Genomic DNA, 15618 nt, shown 5'->3' with positions numbered 1-15618 from the left:
ATAGGGAGGTTATCTACAGAGGAAGCACAGACCCTGCTAAAATCCACTTCTCCAAGTTTCACAAACAGCAGGCCAGATCAGAGCCATTTCTTCTTGATGGATTACCAGTTGGCTAGCTCAGGAAGCTACGTATTTGTATCACAGCCAAGAGTCCTAATACAAATGGATTTTTCTTTTTATCTTAGTGCCCCTTGTGTGTCAAGCACTGTGAGAAGCACTGAGGATAACTGAGCTAAAGGAGTTCAGTTTGATGATGTCGGAAGTAGTCTACGGTATCTTTCTCAAATGGATGCCCACGAACGAATGGTTGGAAACAATTAGATTGGTTACATTAGTAGCTGCTTTGATAAATATACGTTTTGATAATGATGCGTATACCTTTTTGGATACACCAAAACATGGTGAAAAAATATTAGTTGATAGACCTCATCCAGAAAGACGATTTTTTGTTTGTGACCGAAACCAAAATTGAGATGAACTGTAGCAATAATAGATCCTGCACTCTTTCTACTTATTTTAAAAATCCAGTTGTTTGTGTGTGTGTTTGTGAATGTGTGTGTGTAAAAGATTTAGTATTAATGCATAGATTTTTACATGTCATTACAATATAAATAAATTAAATAAAACCTTCCTAAAAGGATTCCTCTTCCTCTGCAAACAACAGCATTGTCACCTACAGTAAAGCCGCAAAACCACAACCACAGTCGTCTTGGGGGTGTGTGTGGCTGAGCAGGAGGCTGTGACTGGGGCGGCCAGAAGCTTATTACAACCTTAGGTACCTCATTCTGAAGAATCTTTTTTTCTCACTAGCTCATGAACTCCTCAAGGTCAGGCCCTGCGTATCTGATAAAATGCCTGGACCCTCGCAAGTTCTCAGTAAGCACTTCTTGAAGATGCATTCCCCCCCCAACAAAAACCCCCTTAATTTGATCTTATATTGTATTAATTATAGAACAGCATCTTTGTTAGTTTCCTATTGCTGCTGTAACAGTGTAACAAATTAACACAAAGTCCGTGGCTTAAAAACAACTCAGATTTACTATCCTGCAGTTCCAGAGGTCAGAAATCCCCAAAGTCAGGGTGTTGGTAGGGCAACATTCCTTCCTGGAGGCTCTTGGAGAGAATCTGTTTTATTCCCTCTTCCATCCTCTAGACGCTGCCCACAATCCTTGGCGTGTGGTCGCTTTCCCACATTTTTAAACCAGCGACTCTCCAACCCTTTTTCTGGGGTCACATTTCTTTCTCTGAGTACTGTCAGGAAAGAGTCTCTACTTTTCTTTTCAGGATTTATGTGATTAGATTGGGTCAACCTGTATAATCCAGGATATTGCTATGTAAGGTAACACATTCACAGATTACGTGATTATATTTAGGATTAGGGTATGGACATCTTTGGGAACCCATTATTCTGCTCATCACAGCATCCAAATAAGAAAGGTGGTGATATTAACTTCGTTAGATTCTACCCGGAATATTTCGCTATGCCTCACCTCAATCAAGTACTTGCAGGTTGTAGCAAAGAATCAGAACAGCAAGGAGATTGGGAGTTGTTCCACTCTAAGGGATGTTTAAAGGAATGGGATGTTTAGCTTAGAAAAATGAAGACCTATATTAAGGGGTGGAGTGGGGTTTGAGGGAGGTACGAAATGATTGCTTCTTCAAAATATCAGAAAGCTCTGTCATACGACAGAGTTTAAACGTGCTGTACAGCCTTAGGGGACAGAATACGATTAAGACTGGAACCTTTAGGGAAGGAGTTTGGGGCAGAAATTAAGGCAGAGCTATGGACATTATTGATGTCCTTAAATGAAACGGCTGAAAATGGCATGGCTTGTTGATCTGCAGAGTCTTATAAAGGAGATTTGAACACTAGATGAGGGATCAGCACAGATGTACTCTCAAATTCCACTTAACCCTCACAGTCACTGATTCTATGACTTAGTGAAGTAAGTCAGAAAGAGAAAAACAAATATCGTATATTAACACATATATGTGGAATCTAGAAATATGGTACAGATGAACGGGTTTGCAAGGCGGAAACAGAGACACAGATGTAGAGAACAAACGTATGGACACCAAGGGGGGAAAGTGTGTGGGGTGGTGGTGGTGGGATGAACTGGGAGAGATTGGGATGGACATACATACACTAATATGTATAAAATAGATAACTAATAAGAACGTGCTGTATAAAAAAATGAAATAAAATTCAAAAAAAAAAGATTCTATGACTTAGAATTCCATTCATGACTCTTGGGCACTTCTGATTGCATATAGCTGGAGCTGGTCAAGGCCCTACATCCTTACTAAGGAGTTGTCTTTTTGCCCTTGCTAATTTCATTATCTAAGGATCTATCCCATGTCAAACAGAAGTGGTGAAGGAAGTCGGTAGAGTTCAGATGCCTCTTGAGAAGATGCAGTGACCTGTGTTACAACTGGGATTATAAAAAACAATAGCTATAGAGACTGAAAGTTTTAAAATATTACACAAATACTTAAAAAAATGCTCTCGGGCATAGTTAGACATGGAACAAAAAGAAGTGAGCTATAGAGGATAGACATGAAGAAAGTATAGATTCATTGCTATTTGGTGACTTGTATGGGTATCAGGTAAGATCCATATTTTGAGGAGGTTGAATATTTAAAATGAAGGAAACAAAAAGTAGACCACATTCTTTCATCCTAATCCAGAAAGTAATATATTTTTGAGACTTTTTTTTCATTAGTGCACTTTTGAGATGATTATTTGGAATAACTTGTGCAAGATCTGGGAGCTGCTATATAAAGTGCTGTTTTTATGTCATAGTGTATGCTACATAAAAGTATTTTTTTCTACTTTAAGTAGGTTATGTTACCATATTCTTGATCTTTTAAATACACTTATGAATGTATAGGTTAAAACCTGAATTGTACTTGCTGTTACGTTAGATCTGTCAACCCACTAATTATGTCATATCCCACAAATATCCAAAAAGGATTAAGATACTAATTACAACCTCAGTTATATCCAAGAGAGGTCTTTGTGGTTCTTTATAGCTGCGGTTTATATATCTTCAAAGAGAGTCTTCAGTGTCTTTGGGTTTGTAATGGTCATTCTGGATTAAGAGGAGCTTGTTCAGACACTTAAGACTTTGGGCCAGTGCCGTCAATGACCTCATACCATTCCGTCTTCTTTCCACTTCTATGGATTACCCAGCAGCAGTAACGATGATTCTGGCCAGCTCCTGATACTGCCCTCCACAGTCAGGGGAAGGTCAGTTATTTTTTGATCCCCATGGGAGAGAGACAGCTCCTCAATCAGTATCCTAAAATAGTCAGCCATTCTCAGCTGCTGGGCTGGAGTCCCTCCAGGGCAGAGCAAAGGCAATACAAATCCACCGGCTGGGTGCGAGTGCGAAGCCACCGAAACAGAAGCTAAGAGACACTTCTCAAGAAGATTCTGCCTGTTCAAAAATCTTTGCTCTTTTTGGTTGAGGAGCTAGGTGTTAGCTATTTTTTATTTTCTTATTTTATTTAAAGGGAAGCCAGTGAATTGAAAATGAGACTAAACATTGCCATCTTCTTTGGGGCTCTCTTTGGTGCTTTGGGGGTTTTACTCTTTTTGGTGGCTTTTGGATCAGATTATTGGCTTCTTGCGACTGAAGTGGGAAAGTGTTCAGGTGAACAGAATGTGCGTTTCTTCTTCAAAATATTGTTGTACTCGATAGTAACGAGCATAGCTTTATGTATCCTCTTGAAATCCGAAAATGGTAGTGGAATGTCTCTTTCTTCATAGAAGAGATATGTAGAAAGCTACTGATCATCATTACTTGGGAAAAAATACATTGCTTAAAAAATTTCCTGGAGGTAACTGTTTAGATTATGTTCCTTGTGTTGATGGCAAGTTACTTCATTTGCGTTCTGTACAGATAGAAAACGTCACTTTCCACCATGAAGGATTCTTCTGGAGATGTTGGTTTAATGGGATTGTGGAAGAGAATGATTCCAATATCTGGCAGTTCTGGTACAGTAAGTGGAATTCAGCTTTATTTTCCCCCTTGGCTTTAAAATAAAAATGAACAGTTTCTCATTTGGTGCATGTCACTTATAAAATAGGATTGGATTCTTAGTTGTAGAATCTCAATAGGATATCTTCCAAATGTTCATAAAGTGATTCCTTTTTATTAAGTAGAAATGGCTATAGGAACAATTATTTTATTTTCTAACATGAAATTGGAGTCTGAATACTTATGGCAGAATTGAATAATCCGCTGTTTCCTCGCTCATGTTTAAAATACACCAGCCCTAACAAACAAAACAGATATTATCTATAGTATTTTTTTCGAGTGTCTATTATTGCTATGTTGCAAATAAATGCTTTTATTTCTTTTGGCTATTTTGGGGGGCTTGAAATCCCAAGTTTAAAAATCCAGAATTAAAGATGTATTATTTTATATTAATAGCTTCAAAGTTTAAAAAAATCTTCTTTATAACAAAACAGTGATCAGCAGTGGCAGATGAAAGCTTGCTCTGTTTGGGCTTAAACCAAGTTTGTGGGCAATATTCAGAAATGCTTTGCTTTTGATGTTTCCATTCTCTCATAGAAACTTTAAAGTTCTTTTTTGAAGTAGAATAGCTCCTTAAAAATATGATGCATTCTTTCAACTGCTTTTTCTGTATTGTGTTAATCTTTGAAAATCAATTCACTGAAAATAGCTAGCCTTTATCTTATTGCATCCAGCAATGAAAGAACTGTTTATTACCCTCAGACTTATTGTGGGTTGAAATTATCAGTCTTCTTATCAAAATACTCCTGTGATAAATCAAAGTATGGTATTTAAACAATAGTCAAGATCATGGAATATAACATACAAATATGAGATCACAGAAGACGAGTCAACGGTAAATGGCATATGTAAAAGGAACAAAGTAATGATGAAATGGCATTTTGAGAGAAATATTTCATAGAGTTTCTGATTGTCATTTGGGGGAGGAGAATAAGCCTGTGATCTGCCAGTGAAGATTATTTAGACTTTGGTAAAGTGGAGTAGGTCAGACTTTGCAAGAGGAAGAGTTTGCCAAGACTTAGAGAAGGGAAGAGTATTTTACTCCTTAGAGGGTATATGATGAAATCCTCAAGATTTCAAACAACATTAAAGTTCTTTCTTGTGGTTTCTTCAAATGCTAAAAATGTACTTGAATTATTAACTTGTATGGTCTATCATTTACATCTTTTCCCTGAAAATAGAATATAGAAGAAATTTTCTATTAATTAGAACCAATAAAGGTTAAATCGAAATTTATTAGATTTTTAAATGACTATTTTTGGAATACCTACTATGTGCTAGGCATTATGTTAGGAATTGGAGAATATAGTTGTGAAAACGAATGAAATCTGGTGCTTTCAATCTTGGGGTGATATTAAGGGCGTTCTCTCCCTTGAATTAGGTCATGCGCCAGATGTTTTAAATGAATCCACTTGCCAGGTCCCCTGTGCTTTATTTACCATATGAGGTTTTTAAGGAAGTTTCCTCCCTTACTCAATAATTCTCTGAATTTGTCGATCTAACCTATAGTTTTATTTTGCTTGTGTACCCCCAGATCCTGTATTTCTCTTCTGTTAGGAGCAAACCTTCACTCAGCTTCTCAGTAACAAATGCCTTTGTTTTGTTCTCCTTCCTAGCCAATCAGCCACCATTGAAGAACTGCACGCATGCTTACCTGTCGCCATATCCCTTCATGAGAGGAGAGCACAACTCGACCTCCTATGACTCTGCAGTTAGTAAGTACCTCTTGCCTCAAGGCCCTTGAGAGGGGCCTTTCTTTCTGAAAGATGCCCACCACAGCATTTCTGTGGGCGATTAAAAAATAATTTAACATTTTTAATTTCAACATGTTTTTTGATATCAGTCTGTTATATATAAAATAATAAGATGCCATTTTTAAAACACCATTTATAATCTTAATAAAATACAACTTTGGTCTAAAATTAAAGCCATTGTAATTTGCTTTCCACTTATAAAGATAATTTTTTTTAAAGTGTGTTTTCTGATATGAAAAGTAGTGGTGTACATCAAGAAGAACTGCTCCTTAAGATGTAAAACTGGTCTGAAAATGGAAAATATTGTAATATACACCCTGATTTTAAAACATTTTTTTGCAGTTGTTACACATAAGATTATGATTATGCTACTGTATTTCTACAAAATGACTGAACTTTGCTGTGTGTGGTATCCCACAGAAGAAGTAGAGTCTGATGTCATTAACTGGGAGTCATGATTACCTGAATTCTTTCATGTTTTCATACTATTTTTTCTATAGAAAATATATAAACTAAGTTTCTATAGAAAGTACACAATATATATTTGTGTACACAAATCTAATTTTAGAAAGTACATAAGCTCAATATGTCAACTTTATTCTCAGCTGGTTTCATGAAGTTTTTAATATTGTTTATCCAAACCTTAAAACTAGGGTTGGCACAGAATTTACCAATGTCATAAACAAAGCCAAAAAATATGTTTTTCAAAGAAGATACTTAATATATTTAACATTCTGAATAAATGTGTATTAGTCAGGATTCTCCGGACAGTCAGTAGGGGATTATATATGGGTGTGTGTGTGTGTGTGTGTGTGTGTGTGTGTATACAGAGAGAGAGATTGAGGTTGATTGATTGATTGATTGATTGATTGATGGAGAAATTTTAAGAATTGGCTCATGCTGTTGTGGAGGCTGGCAAGTCTGAAATCTGGGGCAAGCCCGCAGCTGGAGATTCAGATAAGACTTGATGTTGTGGTCTTGAGTCTGAACACTGGAAACTCAGGTAGAATATCTGTGGTGCAGTCTTGGGGAGAGTTCCTTCTTCTTCAGGAAACCTGTCTTTGTTCTTAAGTCCTTCAACTGATTGGATGAGGCCAACCTCCTCATTCTGGAGGATAATCTACTTTACTTATAGTCTGCTGATAGTAAATGCTCATCACATCTAAAAAAATACCTTTATAGCAGCATCTAGACTACTGTTTGATCAAGCAACTGGGCACCATAGTCTAACTAAGTTGACACATAAAATTAACCATCACGGAACTTAATGAATTTTTACATCATTCATCCATTTTTTCATCTTTATATAAAATTTGTATTTCCACACATTATAATTTTGTTCTGAGTTTGTCAAAGGATGTAGCATCTGCTTATATCACAGCATTAACATGACGTTTTATGGAGCGGGTGTGGGTCCGGATAGGAAAAGGGGTGAGGACGCAGCTGTGCTTGTCCACCAGGCTTGCGTGTGCTCAGAGGGTCTGTGGCTGTCGGCCTTGAAGCATGTGCAACAGAGCTGCTTTTCCCATTGAAAACCTCATGAGGCACCTCATTCACACTAGCCAGACCCTCTTACATCGTGGATGACACGGACCCTCTCACTGACGAGAGAACAGATGGCACGGGAAGAGCAGGATAAACCATTTTTTTAAAAAAATTTATTTATTTATTTATGGCTGCTTGGGTCTTCATTGCTGCGCGTGGGCTTTCTCTAGTTGCGGCGAGCGGGGGCTGCTCTTTGTTGCAGTGCGCGGGCTTCTCATTGCGGTGGCTTCTCTTGTTGCAGAGCACAGGCTCTAGGTGCGTGGGCTTCAGTAGTTGTGGCACGTGGCCCAGTAGTTGTGGCTCGTGGGCTCTAGAGCACAGGCTCAGTAGTTGTGGTGCACGGGCTTAGTTGCTCCACAGCATGTGGGGTCTTCCCAGACCAGGGCTCAAACCTGTGTCCCCTGCATTGGCAGGTGGATTCTTAACCACTGCGCCACCAGGGAAGTCCCAAACCATTCTATCATATACTACAAAAAGTTACAAAAAAGTTACATTACAAAAAATTATGAAAATGGTACCCCTTCCTTGTCATTCTTTCTGGAACATTAGGTATTTGCATAAATATTAGTATTGCTGTTGTTGATACTCATATGTTGAGGTCCTGTGATAAGATAGGTATTGTAAGTACCATATATTTAAAAATGAATCTACATATTTGAAAAGTTTGCACCTCAAGGAGATAGTGGAGAACTTGAAAAACAAGGTAACGTTATCTGTGCATAATAATTACGATGGAGAAGGATAGTAAATGCATGTCAGAAAAATTACACTGCAATTACATTCGGATTATTATGTGGCATTACATATAATTACTGTGTCATTTTTTGAATCTACTGACAAAACCGTATTCCATTTTGTTTAAATTGTCAAACTCCTCTTTGGCACACATATTGTAACTCCTTATTCACTTTAAGCAACTTTATCAAACACTCTAAGTAAAAATGACTGAGGTGGGAAGAGGTATGTCCTACAGCAGAAATACTATATGCAAGTTTCATTTATCTTCATAATACTGTACAATGATATGTGACATTTTATTTGGGTGATTATTTTATTGTTTCCTTTATCCAAGAGAAGGACATAGATTTCATCAAAAAGATTCCACCTGATCGAAAGTGTGTGCTTCCCGGTTAATGAGGCCACATAGACTTCACTAGACTCCAGAACTACTCTTTGGCTGCGTAGCTTCTTAATTGTCAGGCATTATACATTTACCAACTTATCTTAGGAAAATTCAGATTATTGTTTGTGAAATCTGATGTATCGTGGCCTGGCAAATTATTGGTAAAATGTCTTTGTATTCTCCTGATTTTTTACAGTTACAGTTATCCAGTATTTGAAATCAGTGAAAATGATACAGTGGTGGATGGTTTTTCTGGAAAGTCTATTGTAGAATTATTGGATACTACTGATGAAATTATTCTTTTTCATGATAAGGAGGCTGAGACTCAGAGAAACCATGTGATTCTGTCTTCACACAGCTGATCACTGGCAGAACTAATGTAAGGTCCAAGTCTCTGGGTGTTTATTGATAATCTTATAAACTACAGTGAATGAAAAGGCTGATTTTAGTTCTTAGTATTAAATCTTTTTAAGTGTAAGTCTTTTAGTTGGATCTCAATAAAAGAACAAAGTAAACTTATGTTGGCTTTTTCTGCCTTGCTGTCTGATCCTGACTTGTGTATACAGTCTGGTCTAATTCATTGTTTCCTTTATTTTTGTCTTAATCTCAAATGCATACAATCATGGATCAAATCTAGTCATTTGGATGGTTGACCAAGCTTAGAGGGGGTGATCTAATTCTCACAATTATTTTCTGAGCTAGGACTGCGTGCTTCAAAGTCCATTAAACAATTTCATTACTTTTTGATATGTCAGAATTTAGATTTTCTGGTTTGTTTCATGCTTAAATTCAGTCATAGTTCATTAATTTGGTAGCATTTGGTGATGATGTACTGAATGTGGATTAATTTTCAGGGTAACTCAATCCTTGAGTGAATCAATCATTTCTTTTTGGTGTCCCCATAGCCTTTGATCACACCCATTGGAGTGCTCCTTGTACTTAACTGTAGTTGTTTGTTTACTGGGCTTCTTAATTATTTATTGCAACTCCCCAAAGGCACAGAATGTAACCTACTCAAATTTATCTCAGCAGAGCTTAGTGTAGCGCCTGGTCCCCCTGTCCCCACTAATACTTGGACTAGACCAGGTTCTCCTTTATAAAAACCATGCTTTAATTTGATAATTTATAGCACAGATTTTAATCATTTACTTGCATAATTATTTTGTTCATGTATTCCTTCCCGATTCAACTCTAAGCTCCACTGCTGTGATGTCTTTTATGTTTGACTCACCATTGTATCCACTGTAGACTGAATATTTTTGTAGAATTAATATTTCTTGAGAGTCTCCACTAACTGTGCTGTACTCTGGTGCTGGTACTGATGCCCTGAGTAACTAATGATGTGTGTAGGAATTTTTTAAACCTTACTAAATGGACTGTGATTACTCTTAAAAATTTTTTTTTCATACTTTTTGTAATTTTTTAGGTCTTCAACATTGTTTCACGTGTCAGCTGCCCTTTACTTTTATTGTCAATATTTATTTATTTACTTTTCCTTTCTGGTCTGTTCATCCTTCACTCATAAAAATTATAGGGTGATGTGAGTGATGTAAGACTAGAAGCAGGAAAGCAGCTAGGCAAGATATTAGTCAGCAGCACATCAAGCTGGAAGTAGCAGAAAACAAACAGCAACTAAAACATAAGGGCTATTTTTCTCCCACAATAAGAAGTTCAGAAGCAGCTGCTATAATGATGCTGTCAGGGACCCAGGCCCTTTCAACCTTTTCTTCCACCATCTTTGGCAGGTGGATAGCCCCTGTCATGTTCTTCCATGTTCAGAAGAGCAAACATGTCCCTAGAATTCTCCAGTAGATTTCTACCAATGCTTTCTTCATTGGAACCATGTCACCTGGCTTTGTTGGGCTGGGATGTGGAGTTGTTTGCTTTCTAGCCTCTGTGGCAGAGGAGGAGAAGGGAGAAGGGCTGGGAGTGTTGATGGATCAACCTAGAGGAGCCTCCTCAGGGGACCAGCATCGTAATCCTGCCTGGAAGTTATCAGGGCAGGACAAGGGTCAGGCAGCAAAGGTGAAAAGGGAGTGATGGATAGCAGTGATATTTAAAGAGTTAAATGTAAAACTTGGTAGCCAAACAAAAGAAAGCTGGAGGAATCCAGGACGATGAAGGAATTGCCTTTTGAACAAGATGTAATTCAGTTTAAACAACATACAATCAAGGTAATATGGTCACTTTCCTCCAGACAATAAATATTATTTTAGTGTATTTCTTTCCAGTCTTTTTTACGTGCATATTGTACATTGTTTCAATCATTATAAATGCAAATGTATGTCACTTTTCTATTTTTACGTCAGCACATATGTCTCCATATTTGTGCCTAATAGTTTCTCAGATTTTAAATGCTAGTTGCTACCTCCACATTAAATATAATTTTATGTGTGTTATATTTGTCATAATTTGTTTTGGTTCTTCGGATTATGTTTTCATAAATGTGAATGGTGGTGAATCAAAAGATAGGAATAAAATTGCATTATCGTTATTGTGCCAAGGTACCAAATTGCTTGCCAACCAGCACTGAACTGTGAATTATTTCAAGAAAATTTGGTAGGGAGGATAGAAATGTGAGAATCAGGAGGAGGTGGCATGTTTTGAAGTGGAGGATGGGGATTTAGTTTGGATTTAGACACAGTAAATTTGGGTTGATGGTGGAATACCAGTTTGAAATAGTTCAACAAGTAGCTTGATGTGCAGAACTGACGATTAATTTAAAAAACATTAACTAGCACAACTGATAATGATCAGGAATTGCAGACATGGTTTTTGATATCAGATATAATCTTCAAGAGAAAATGTCATAGGAGAGAAGATGGTAAAATACCAGTTATACGTAGGAGAAGGAAAGAAGCGAGGACAGTCCAGAAAGGAGAAGCAGAAAGAGGTATTGAGAAGCAAGCCAGTGGGCAGGCTGGTGTGTCGTCAGAGGGGCCTACGCAGGTGAGTCTTGGGAAAGACGTGGTGGTCCTCAGTGCAGGTGTAGAGTGAGTGAGAATGAGAAGGGGGCAGAGAGGAATTGGAGAGCATGCTGATAATGGAAAAGTTCTGGTGGCCCCTGGCAGCTCCCTCCCCACCAAGGACCCATAAAGAGGCCAATAAAGTCAGCTCCTTTGAAATATACACCCACAGGCCCTGCTGGTTTGCCCTGAGACTTCCAGACCTTCTGCTCTGTGTCCCACTTCTGTGCACGGCCCATCCCCTTGGGTGGAGCCCGAGGGCCCTGCTCTCTCTTCGTGGCAATGCCTTTCCCCTCCATTTTCCTGTGCGTTCTGTCACCTGATCCTCCTGAGAGCCAAGCCCTACCGCAGGCTTCCTCCTCTTCTCCCAGGAGACGTCAGAAGGCTGCGATCCCCCTAAAGGCGGGCAGAGCAGCTTGATGATAGGAATGTGAAACCTCACACTGGGTGTCCACGGGGGGCGAGAAGTGAGGAAGCGAGACCTTTGCAATTAGCCAACACTGGGACTTGGAATAGCAACCAGAAGAGCACAGCCTTGCAGCGAGCACCAGGTGCTCGCAAAACCATCCCGCGCTTCACTCTACAAGGCGAAATAAACCGTAAAAATGAGTGCCCTTATACACCACAGCGTTAAGCAGCAGATAAATGAATTGAGATTTGAGTCAACGGTTAATGTAAATTCTTAAATAATTGCAGAGACACATCAGCATGTCATAGGAATCTAATCACGTCGGGATCCCCGCGTCCCAACTCTACTTACAAATCAATTATGCTAGTGTAGCTGGATCTTATGTTGCAATTTTTTTTGTGTTCGTATATGGTGATTCTGGACATTGTTGTAAATGCACCAAATAGTTTTAAATACACCAAATAGTTTTAAATACTTCTGCTCTGCCTTAGTTGTGTAGGAAAAAAGCCTACTCTGCAAAGTTTAATGGAAAATACAATTCGTCTTTTTTTTTTTTTGTCACAAATGTCAAGTACCTAGATATTTGGAAATGCCTTAACATTCACTTAATTTCCTACTGTTCATTCAGACATTTGGGATCATGCAGCCATGATCACAGACACAGAGTGATATTTCAGGGGGGCTGTACTTCCTGGTTTCCTGCTGACTTTTCATCTGTGGCCCCAGTGTGGGCTCTCTTTGCGTTCAGGTTAAAGTGCTGCCCACAGGGCAGCTCGCTCAGGCTTCCCAGGCTGCAGCTCCTGAGGGTACAGTTGGCTTTTCAGTTCCAGGGCCCAGCATCAAAGCTGTAATTAAAAATCACTTTTTCAGAGAGCGCTATTTTGCGTTCTCTACAATTTAGTCACGGGCATCTAAGGATTGGTTGGCAGTTTATGTAAATCCCTCCAATAATGGGGACAATTGCTTTCTATAAACAAGACTGGTTATTTACAACGGTGTGGGTCTGCTTCCCTTCACAGAGGACAGGCTGCAGCCTTGACAGAAGCTTCTGGTAACATCTGTGGAGCTGTCAGCCACACTCAGAAGTAGAAATCCCCTCGAATGATAGGGCACCTCCTGGTGCTTCGACCAGGGTTTCTCAGCCTCAGCATGTCGACATTTGGGGCCAGATGATTGCTGTGGGAGGGATGGTCCTGTGTGTTGTAGGGTGTTCACCAGGAGCCTTGGCCTCCACCCACTAGATGCTGGTGGCATCCCTCAGTGTGACCACCAAAAATGTCTCCAGATATCCTGGGGTATCTGGATGGGCACAGAATCACCTCTGATGGGAACCACTGGGACGTTCTAGACATTCATCCCCAACACTTCTAACCCAGGGCCCAAGCTCCTCTTCAGAATTATATTATCCACACACTGTGCCCAACTCCAATTCTGGACCCCAAAGCACATAAATAATGGTTAGTTTCCTTCTGCCTTCTTTTATATTGAATGTTTAAACCAAAAGGGAGCAAGGAGACCATCTTGGCCTCGATTATCTTTAAACAGCATTGCTTCTGCTTCAGACCCTTTTTTAGAAGACAGTATTAACTAGATTTGATGAAAAAAATAGTGTCTGTTGTATGTTGGGCACTGTTCTGGGTGCTCCAGAGTCAGCCCTAAATTCTGACCCTCATGGGGCTTTCACTGTAGTGGGCAGCAGAAGATAAACAAGACAGTCATGTGCTTGGAGAGGAATAAAAGGAGAAGGAGTGTGTGTGGAGGGAACCTCAGTATTAAATAGGGTGACGGGGAGGCCTTATAGAGAAGGTGACGTTTGTTTTGAGTTGACAGCCCTGGGTTGAATGGGGCTCTGCCACCCAGCTAAGCTGTCCAGTTTCCTGATCCCTCTTTTGGGGACTGGATAGATGCTGTTCAGAGTGCTTAGCACAGGGACTGGCTCTTGGTAAGGGTTCTATGGGCGTTACAAGCTGGCCTTTCAGTCAGCGGGTCTGCGTGCACTATCTCGAAACATGACTTCCTGTCTCGAATCTCCCCTCAGATTTACTGCAAAAGGAAGATAAGCTTAGTATCAACCTCATGCGGTTGTTAAAATGAAAGGAGAATACTACAAATGCTTAGCATAGTGGTTGCCATCTAGTTGGTATTCAATAAATGTCAGTTATTCTTAGGATGCTATACCAATTTAGAACACCAAAAATAAGTCATCCTCAAGGCACATCAATTCATCCTAGCTTCTCCCTAGTGAAATGCTTCCTGCTCTCTGAGTGTGTGTGTGTGTGTGTGGGGGGGGGGTGTATGCCCACATCAAGCATTTGGCACAGTTTCTGGCAAAGAGTAGGGGCTTTATAAATAATGCTCACTATTATTATCATGATCCCATCATCCTAGTACATGATACTTAATATTACCATCTGTACTGGCAAAGATTTTCTACTGTTTATGTGATAATATTGATTAAAATTTACTCAATAAATACTGTGTGCTATTCCCTGTTCTAGGTTCTGGGGAACAGCAGTGAACAAAACAGTTGGAAATCCCTGCCCTTGTGGAGCTGCCATTCTAGTGAGGGGAGGCAGACAAAACAACATAAAATAAGCCAATTATATAGTACATTGGAAAATGACAAGTGCCCAGAGAAACATAAAACATGGAAAGAGGCTGGAAACTAAGGGGCCTGGGGTAGCAGAGGCGGGGGAGATATGAGCTCTATTATGTGAGGTGTCTGTTAAGTAAGGTCTTTGGACCATTTTTTAACAATTGAGTTGTTTGTTTTCTTATTGTTGAGTTTTAATAGTTCCTTGTATCCTTTGAATCAGTGTTTTATCAGATATGTCTTTTGCAGATATTTTCTTCCAGGCTGTAGCTTGTCTTTTCATTCTCTTGACATTGTCTCTTGCAGAGCAGAAGTTTTTAATTTTAATGAAGTCCAGCTTATCAATTATTTCTTTCATGGATTGTTCCTCTGGGGTTGTATCTAAAACGTCATCATCATATCCAAGGTTTTCCCTACATTATTTTTTATAGTTTTACAGTTTACTTTTAAGGCTATGATCCATTTTTTGTTAATTTTTGTGAAGTGTAAGGTTGTATCTAGTTTCATTTTCTTTGCACGCAGATGTCCACTTGTTTCAGCAGAATTTTCTTTGCTCCATTTTATTGTCTTTGCTCCTTTGTCAAATATCAGTTGATTATATTTTTGTGGGCCTATTTCTGGGCTCTCTATTCTGTGCCATTGATCTATATATGTCTGCTCTTTTGCCAATACCACACTATCTTGATTACTCTAGCTTTATGGTAGGTCTTTAAGCCAGGTAGTATCAGTCCTCCAACTTTGATTTTCTTCAATATTGTATTAGCTATTCTGGGTCATTTGCTTCTCCGTATAAACTTCAGAATCAGTTTGTTTATATCTACAAAATTACTTGCTGGAATTGTTTTTGGAATTGCATTGAATGTATAGATCAAGTTAAGAAGAACTGACAGCTTGACAATATTAAGTCTTGCTACTCTAGACATGGAACATCTCTCCATTTATTTAATTCTTTGATTTTGTTTATCAGATTTGTAGTTTTCCTCATATAAATCTTGTACATATTTTGTTAGATATATACCTAAATATTTCTTTCAGGGGGCTCTAATGTAAATGGCATTTGTTTTTAATTTCAAGTTCCACTTGTTTATTGCTGGTATAGAGGAAATCGATTGCCTTTTCTATATTACCCTTGTGTCCTGCAACCTTGTTATAATAACTCATTAGTTCCACGAGTCTTTAATGGAT

General features: G+C 38.9%; 1 protein-coding gene across 8 annotated transcripts in view; it reads left to right on the top strand.

Annotated features, from left to right (window-relative positions):
• The window catches only part of TMEM182 (transmembrane protein 182), a 395595-nt gene that overhangs the window by 14665 nt on the left and 365312 nt on the right, over nucleotides 1-15618 (top strand). For 7 of the 8 annotated variants that reach the window (XR_009566205.1, XR_009566203.1, XR_009566204.1 and 4 more), the window contains exons 2-3: nucleotides 3906-4005; nucleotides 5660-5758. Coding sequence is in view for 2 of the 8 variants with exons in the window: in XM_030838696.2 (XP_030694556.1) it covers nucleotides 5716-5758 (43 nt within the window). In the remaining 6 variants the exon portion in view is untranslated. The remainder of the gene's footprint in view (nucleotides 1-3905; nucleotides 4006-5659; nucleotides 5759-15618) is intronic. The other variant, XM_030838697.2, reaches the window with a different exon arrangement.

The sequence above is a fragment of the Globicephala melas genome, chromosome 12, assembly GCF_963455315.2.
Source record: "Globicephala melas chromosome 12, mGloMel1.2, whole genome shotgun sequence".
Classification (NCBI taxonomy): domain Eukaryota; kingdom Metazoa; phylum Chordata; class Mammalia; order Artiodactyla; family Delphinidae; genus Globicephala; species Globicephala melas.
This window is presented reverse-complemented; position numbering and strand designations above follow the sequence as displayed.